The 9,089-nt window shown below is 38.6% G+C and overlaps 1 protein-coding gene across 1 annotated transcript; it reads right to left on the reverse strand.

The window, feature by feature from the left end:
- Positions 1-7,452: 7,452 nt before the first annotated feature.
- LOC138604794 (SCAN domain-containing protein 3-like) lies at positions 7,453-8,790 on the reverse strand. Its single transcript, XM_069676783.1, has one exon. It carries the CDS (start codon positions 8,788-8,790, stop codon positions 7,453-7,455), a length of 1,338 nt encoding a protein of 445 aa, XP_069532884.1.
- Positions 8,791-9,089: the final 299 nt, after the last annotated feature.

Here is a 9,089-nt window from a genome sequence, read left to right on the forward strand (position 1 = left end):
GTGAAAAAACTGAATTTAATCTGTGCCTTAATTACACCTGAATAATAATTTACTGAACAGAGGGCTGATATCTGACCTCAGTGTATGTAGATTGAATTGAAAAGTTCAAGTCCATTTTATTCATATATGAACAGACACTGACAGTCAGCCCCCCAGAGACCCACCACCACCCCCGCAACCCCCACCCTACCATGGGTGTATTTGTCGGTCTGTCTAAAACCTTACTACCCCACCCACTCAAACAGGTAGGTGGTGAGCTCCCAGTTTGGCCATACTGCTGTGTGGGAGTAGCTACATGTACACTGACACCACTCCTCAGAAATGTATGATAAAAAACAGTCTCTGCCTCACATGCTTCATATAATTTAGCACACAACTTTTGGTCAGTCAATATCATCACTTTTCCCCATATAATTAAATTCCCCATAAAAAATTGTGTTTCTTGTTTCTTGCAGACATCAAAGTAAGAATCCCAGTTTGGATCATTCACCTATAGCCACATCTATGTTTGATGTTAACGTGTTAAAGCTCTGCATTGTTATGCACCCTGCTTTATGTTTTGTGCAACAGGCCCTTGTAATAAAAAGGGTCCTTTTAGGAAAGAGATCACTCAAACTCTTTCATTTGTGTACTATACCTTCCTTTTGTTGATAGGTTTAATAACATAAATGTATTGATTTCACTGTATTTTCCTTTCTCTGCAACAACAAGCCCACTGCTTTAACTTGTATTCAACTACAATACAGGTGATTTGTCAGTATTTCCATTTCAGGTAATATTATTAGTAATATAACATTGCTGTAACAGTATATATGCAACACTGGTACACAGATTGGCAGGATGTCAAACCTACATTGTTCTTATTGTGTATTAAATTCCAATAATCACAGAGCCACTGCTGATTTATATACAGCAGTACAAATCACTGATGACATTACCATGTAATTTATGTGATGTCATTGAAAAAAGAATAGTAAATTGTTACATTTTCACCTGTTATTTCAACAACACGAAACTTTGATGACATTTTCAAGTACTTAGAAATTATTAGATTGAACACATTATCAGAAGTGTTTTCATATAAACATATTGACTTTGTAACAAGGGGAATTATCGCTGCAACAAGCCATTAAAAAACAGCTACAGCTACGCCCAATTCAGAAAAGCGACCATGCCGCCATCTTACTAAGGTCAAAGTACATAAACAAACTAAGGCTGGAATTTATACTTCGGAAATAAACGGCTAACCATTTTGCTTTTTGTTAATCTGAACTCTAAAACCTAAAAACACATATGTGCATAAAAAGTGCAGCTAACAACATGGTGGTAGAAATCATCTCTGTCAAGGATCAACTATAAACAATCACAGGCATACAGCAAAGGATGTTTTGGCACAGAAGTCCTCAATTGCTTATCTGAATAGCAGTTGCCTACACAGAAAGTCCCCCAAAAATGGTGGTTAATCCCAGAGGCTATATTGTTGCTGATGGGTATTGTGATTGAGGACACAATAGTTAGTTTAATAATAAGTGTTTCTGTTATTTTTATGACAATCTATATAAAGTCTAACAAGCGTAAACATGGGCTAAGTGAGAAAATCACATGTATGATATTCTTTATATTACTGACAACATCTCTACATCTCTACATAATTAAAAACAAACTAAAGAAACAAAATAAGAACAGAAAAAAGAAACACAATAAGAGGAACTCTGAGAAAAAAATTCGCATCAGAGGTTAAAAGCAGATGACAGTACAGACTTTTAAAGAGCTGACAAACTTCTGTCATCTGATACCTAAATTAGTGATACTGTAGTTTTACTGGAAATGGATGGAAAATAAATCAGTTTTCTAAACTGCTTATTTCTTTTTAACTTTTTAACTGACACACAAAATAGTTATTCTAAGATATTAACTGTATTCTTTTTCAAAGTGAGGATTTGTCACAACCAGTCCCCTGCAATGTCTGACTTTATGGAAAAAAGATGCACTGGAGGCATAGAGAGCTGACTATCTTGCAATAGATCCACTTAGAATGTAAAGTTTTTCAGAACAAGATCATGTTGGGTTATTAGGTCTAAAATGACTGATGTAAATGTGGTTTAAATGATTTCTTGTGCTGTTTTATGTTTGCCAGGGGTGCCCCCTCCTGGTAACATCAAGTATCAAGCCAAACACTGTCGTCGTGTGCAGGTGATGTTGGGAGGGCAACAGCTATTCAGAGTTAAGTGGAGCAGCTTAATGAAGGTGGGAGGTTGCTTAGTAATCAATGATATAAACAGTTTGCGTGGACACAGAGGACAACTTGGCAATTTAAGTGAATGGGCCAAAGTATCTGATTTAGGAAGTAACATAAGAGATGTAAATGAATGTGTTTTTTTATATAAGCAAATTTTACATTTCCAATTAGTGCACCTTTGCAGCAGTGCCAGCCCCTGACACTAAACATACGGACATTCAGAAGCCACAGCTCTGTCCATCAAATGGACCAAATGGAGGGAATTCCTTATCAGTTATGAAATAGTGGTTGAATAAGAAAATAACCGCCCACTTTTTAGACAATGTCATAAATTACATTCGTATTGTCGTCAAAACTGACAGAAAATCTTGGGTTAAAAGAAGTTAGAGAAATGATCACACCCTGAATGCCTCCTCCACTAGATGAAAATGAACCTCCTTATAACCTTAGTGTTGTGCTGGAGGAAGAGTGATAACATCAAAGTCCTGGCAGTCTAGCAGCCAAAGCAATTCATACAATAGTTTTACTGTAGTATTTTGTTCTGAGCAAAAGATCAAGTTAAGAACCTTGAGAAGTTCTCTCCTGATGAGTAGAAAAGTCTTTATGAGAAAACTGAACTCTTCATGAGTCCTAACCCATTTGTGATTGATACATTAAAAAACAAACGTGAAACTTCGTTGTCACAGATAGATGTTAGTTTCTCTGTTCAGATGGCATTTTTGACAGAACCTTAACACCCTCCAACCAGGTTTTTATGGACTTAATAAAGAAATAAAAAGCTCTCAGATGCTGAGCAAACTGCACAGTAACACTTAGCAGTATTGCAACACAATTATTCGAAGTAGGTGTGTGCAAGTCAAAAGTAGAGGTCACCTCTTGTGCAGGAGACACTGGCTGTTGCAAACACCTGAGAAGACATCAACGCTTTTGACGAGCAGATGTCTGCAGCTGTTTACATTTTCTACAATGAATCATAGTCTGATTACTTTAAGAACCAGGGAGGAAAACACATTTCATTTTGAAAACACTTTAAAATAAGGAACAGAACATTTTAACTAGATACCACAGACCATATGAGAAGCTAATTTCTAGTGAACCATCTTTATTTAGCATTACTAAATATTTTTGTGGCCCCCAACAGAGTCATTACTAATCATACACTCGTACTTATCAGGGAAGTGCTTATGCACCATCTATCATGATTAAAGTTGTTCATTACTCATTTTTAAATAAGTAATCATAAACTTAGCATAAGCACCCTATACAATTCTGTTAGGAGTTACTTACTAACTACGAGCATTAAGTTAATCTTTTTCTCATTCTCAAGTCCTGCTCACCCTGTCGATTCCAAAATTAGGAAATGGACTGTACTTATATAACGCTTTTCTAGTGTTTGCGAACACTCAAAGCTGCTTTTACACTACATCTCACATACCCATTCACACACTGATGGCAGAGGCTGCTACGTAAAGTGCCGAAACTGTCAATCAGATATCACATTCATACCCGTTGGCTATGCCACCGGGAGTAATTTGGGGTTCAGTGTCTTGCCCAAGGACACTTCGAAATGTAGCCTGAGGGAGCTGGGGATCGAACCTCCGACCTTCCGATTGAAAGACGACCGACTCTACCACTGAGAAATGTTGTTTTGAACACGAAAATACACAAAACCCAAGCAAATTAGGAAAACATCATCAATTTGACAACACATGCAAAGCATTTAGAAAACGTGCAGCAAAGACAAAAACGTTGCAAGTACAAAATGTGTGCTAGTGATGTGCTAATGTGCTGTACTTGCAGTGTTTGTGATTGCGGCGTTTTCCTGTTTGCAGCGTTTTTGTGTTTGCAGCATTATTGTATTTGTACATTTTATCATATTCTATTGAACTAAAATTGTTCAAAATTAAAATATGTTGTTCATGAATGGTATCATAGTCCTTGTACCTAGACACTTATTGGATCATCTTGAAAGGGAGTAATAGATCACTTTTAATGCATTGTGTTTTCGATCAAAATGTCTCATTATTGGCTTTAATTAAGAAAAACAATAAACTGATATGAACTTCACAAAACTTTTTTGTTTTCTCCACTTTTTTTCTGTATTAACTTATTTATTTTCTATTTTTATTTTTATTTTTATTTTCATTTTTATTTAGCTACTGTATTTATTGTTGTAGCTGTTCAGGTTTGTGCAGTTGCCAACTTGGGAAACGCTCTTCAACAGCCTAATCAAATTCCATTGCAGGAGAAAAGGGCTGCAAATTCTAAAGGAATCAAATAAATAAAAACATACAAAACTCCAAAACAAATGCAAAGACTGTAGCAGGCAGTAAATAAAAAAAATAAATGCTGGAGAGAAAGAGAGACCAGGCACTACATTTATTCATTATCAGACCACAAAAGGATAGACACAGCCAGGGCGAGATGTTTCTGAGGACCATGCCACACTCACTACTGAGCAAACATCTTTATAATATGTCCAAAAAAACCCCTACAACTTTGATCCCCGATTTTGGTAAAACTGGATCATATTTAACAGCTGACTCTGCCCGTTATTTGAGCTGTGAGCATCGGGTTTACTCTTAAATATCACAGGAGCTTCGGACTGCCAGGAGGTAGAAGGTGGAGTACCTTTAACGTGCGGATTAGGCTAGGACACTGATGGTGATGAAGATCATGAGTGAGAGGGGTGTTGGGCATTCGTTTTATGCAATGCCTTCATCCACTGCCTTCTCCAATAACTAGCAGCCTCAGACTTGCCTGAAGATTATTGCTAACAGTTACAGTAAGTACCTTTATGTCCAGCCTCTGCCACTTACAGTTTTGCCTTAGAAATCCATTTGTTACCTCCACATTAAATCTTTGCTAGCAAATTGGAGCCACAACATCAACCTGCAATTGAAATTTTTGGCAGAAAATTGTCTCCTTCCACTGCAGGTGGAGGCAACGGCTGCTGGTGTAGGAAAGAGGCTGGAGGTGGAGACTCTGTCTGCACCCGTCTTTAACAAATGCAGGAGAATGGACATTTAAAAGTTTCGGAGGGCTGAGTAGATGTTCTGGTTTCAGCCAAAATCTGCAGGTAGAAAAGGTGGCGGCTGGTTGCTGGTAGCTGGTAGATGCTGCAGCTTGAGGTCGGCAAGTATCCTATAGTATCCTGTGGTTGAAAGAGGCTGGGAGTGGAGGCATTAAACACGTGTATTTAGCAGAGGCGAGAGTGGGAGGAATTAAAGCAGCTGTCTTCAAAGATTTTAAGTAGAGGAAGAAGCTGCAGATGTTTGTCTGTGGAAGTGGCTGCAGGTCACTCAACATCCAAGATGACCGAACATGTCTGTGTATTATGTTGAATGAGAAGCCATATGAATTGGATGACGTGACTGGGCCTGCCTTTTAGTTAGTGGGGATACAAAGGTCTGTTTGGACGAAAGAGTGAACTATGTATATTAACAATAAAAAGGTTTATTAAAGTACAAACTATCTGTCCTCACCCTTAGACAGAAAACCTGACAGTGTTGACTAAAACCAGCATGAGGTGTTTACATGATATATTTTCCATTTTTCAGTTGAAGCATAGTCAACTGAAGCATATATTATATTATATTATTTTATATTACATTATATTTACATTATTTATCATTGTTTTTAGAAGAAACAATGCTGACACATCAGGGTTGCGACAGGAGCAATATCAACAGATGAAAATGCTGGTAAACCACTCACTACATTATATTATTAAAATTATTGGATGTGACGTGGCACTAACTTACCATCTTACATGATCTTGTATGATCCCACATTATCTCACAGGAAAGCAGCTGTAAACAAAATGGAGACTGTGTCATGGGGCAACCCCGTGCCCTCTAATATAGTTGAACACAATACTTTAGGTTAATGGGGAAAAAACACACAACTACCATTGAGTAATAAAAACTGTATTTTATTCAGTGTAAAGTTTGTCAATCACACAAATTGTCTGTTACCTTTTCCTCCTCATGCCATGCTCACCACCAGGAAGTGCCAAACGGAGGGGAAGCCTGTGACTGGCTTTAAAAGGTGTTCCTTGTGGAAGGCTCCATGTTGGTAGAGATGGAGGGGTGTTTATGTGCCAACAAATAAGTGATGTTATTTGAATTGCATTTTTGAGTAATAACTTGTCTCAAATGTGTTTGGTAAACAGTATTTTATCATGACATATGACTGTTTATTTATGTCCTGTTTAATTAATTGATAATTAATTGTCAATTGTGACTCTTGGTACCACCCAGGCCTGCACTTTAAATATTGCTGCACGGGAGTGTTGGATTTCTTTCACAACAGAATAAATTCACTGGAACTGGATTTTGATCCATTTTTTGGAGCCTCAATAGGCCATCCTTACAGACTGACTACAACCTGCAGAATTGTTTTGCAGTGGAAAAAAATAAACTAAAGCACAATGCTGTACAAGTCTTGACAGGAGAATGTTTGGGGAATAAGTCAACACTGATTGCCAATGAATTGTTAGCCTTGGGGACAACTTTGTTAACCTTTGCCCGGAAACACTGTCAGAATCATCTTCTCTCTCATTGACTAATGTTGTGTTCCTGCTGCTTGGAAAGTACTGGCATATTCATCCACATTTGAAATCCTACAACATTATCAGCGTGGCTCCCAAGAGTGTGCATTTTGCTTGAGAGATCTAATACTGCAGGGGTATTCAACTAAAATTTTAAGAGGTCCAGTTCGAGAAAATTTCTTGAAGTAAAGGTCCAGAAGATCATAATGGCTAACTATTTAGTGTGATATATATCTAAGTAGCCTAGTAGTTGTATCCACATTTGCATGTAATAAATACCTCCGTCAAATCAAATGAATTCAGTACAATTCAAAAACCTTTTGACAATTTTTATTGTCATGTAACACAGAACTGAACATATATGTATGACTGCCAATATGTATAATGTTCTCTCATTTACTAAATAAAAGTAGGGCTGCATTTCAAAATAAGAGCAAATAAATAAAATGTGAAAATTGTACATGTTCAAATAAAGTGCTTAACTTCAGAAAAATAAAATAAAGGAAGGAAAAGTTTGAATTCCCCCTTTTCTGTTTAACATCTCGACTCAACAGTCTCAACCAATTTTGCAGATAATAAATCTCAACACATTTTTACAATTGAACAGTTGTAGAGGTTCATTTTCTTCCCCTCTTTTATTCAACTCTCCCACTTTTTTTGCTCAGTGAGAGAATTGAGCTCTAGCTTGTCCTGCCAGGATTTTAAACCTGGGCTTGAATGAAGTCAGGGCCGTTCTCATACACATGTGGAGGTGCTCATTGTTGAGTCTGGAACGATATTTAGTTTTGATTATGTTCATTGTGGAGACAGCTGCCTCGCAGTTGTATGTGGAGCCAAACATGGTCAGGATGCATAGGGCTACTTTCCTCAGACCTGGGAAAGGTGTCTCAGGGACAGTTTGGAGCCAGAAAGTGGAAGGGTCAGTTCTTACAAACTGCTCTTTCAGGGCCACATCTGCTTGGAGATCAATCAATTGCATCTGGAGAGGCCCAGCATTTGCCCATTTAAAGTGCTGTGTGACTTCCTTTGAGAACTCCCAGACATCTGTGATGAGAAATGGGTTCTGAATGAACATGGTAAGCTGCTGTCCAAAGCTGAAGCTGTCAAAACGGCTGATGAAGTTTACAATCAGCTTATCAATAAAGTCAACAAAAGAAGACACATCTCGCTGTCCCTGAACCTGTTCCTGCACTGCAGGGAAGTGTGCAAAGTTCCCTTGCAGGTCTTCCTTGAACACCTCAAGTTTCCTCTGAAAGGAGCGGACGGCTGTCATCAGTTCACAAATTGAATTGTCCTTGCCCTGTAGCCTCAAATTCAGATCATTCAGATGTGAAGTGATATCAACCAAAAAGGCCACATTGTCCATCTGTTTCTCGTTTTCTAAAAAGAGAGAAAACTGTGTTGCCTTCTGACTTCTTAGCTCTGCCAAAAAAGATGCTACTTCCCTCCTAATGGACCAAAAGCGTGCTAACACCCTGCCTTTGCTGAGCCATCTCACATTGTTGCGCAGCAAAAGATCATCAGCATTGGCATCAACTTCTCTGAGGAATTCCCTAAGCATGCGATGCTGGTAGGAAGAGGATGCTCTGAGAAAATTGATCATTTTCATCATTGTATTCATCACCTCAGCATGCTCAGCTGACAGGGAGGCACAGAGGACAGATAGATGAATGATGCAATGATAAGTTATGAGCTCAGGATTGTCCTCTTTCAGTCTTGCTACAGCTCCCTTCTCTCTCCCTATCATAGCAGGGACTCCATCTGTGGTTATTGAAACCACTTTTTTTGGCTCTATTCCTCTCTTTGTTAACATCTCCTTAATGGCCAGGTAGATGTCTTCTCCTCTTGTACTGGTCTGAAGGGGAGTGACACCTAACAGGTCTTCACAGAATGCTTTCTGGTCTGTGTTGAAAAACCTGACATACACTAACAGCTGAGCATTGTCACATATGTCAGTGGACTCATCCACAGCTAAGCCGACACATGGTGCCTTATGCATGGCTTCATCTAACTGGGTTAGCACATCCTGAGTCAAGATTTCACTTTTCTTTGTGGCAGATGATGCTGACATGGGTATTTGCTTTATTTTATCACAAAGCTCTTGTTTTTGTTTTCCTTCAAGCAGTGTTTCAGCTACTGTACTCATGCATTCTTTGACAACCCCTCCATCAGTAAATGGCTTTTTGTGTTGACCCAAAATCCAAGCGACTCTGAGGGAACACTCATGAACACGTTGTTGGGCAGTGAATGTGTGGCTCAGGATCCTGGTGGATTGGTCATATTGGGCTCTGAGACCAC

This window comes from Semicossyphus pulcher, unplaced genomic scaffold (assembly GCF_022749685.1).
Source record: "Semicossyphus pulcher isolate SPU_LCO1_2020_fin unplaced genomic scaffold, fSemPul1.0.p SCAF_27, whole genome shotgun sequence".
In the NCBI taxonomy this organism is placed as follows: Eukaryota; Metazoa; Chordata; class Actinopteri; order Labriformes; family Labridae; genus Semicossyphus; species Semicossyphus pulcher.

What these genes read in the sequence shown, in the direction of transcription:
- LOC138604794 (XM_069676783.1), bottom strand. Translation starts at nt 8,790, where the DNA reads ATGCATAAGGCACCATGTGTCGGCTTAGCTGTGGATGAGTCCACTGAC.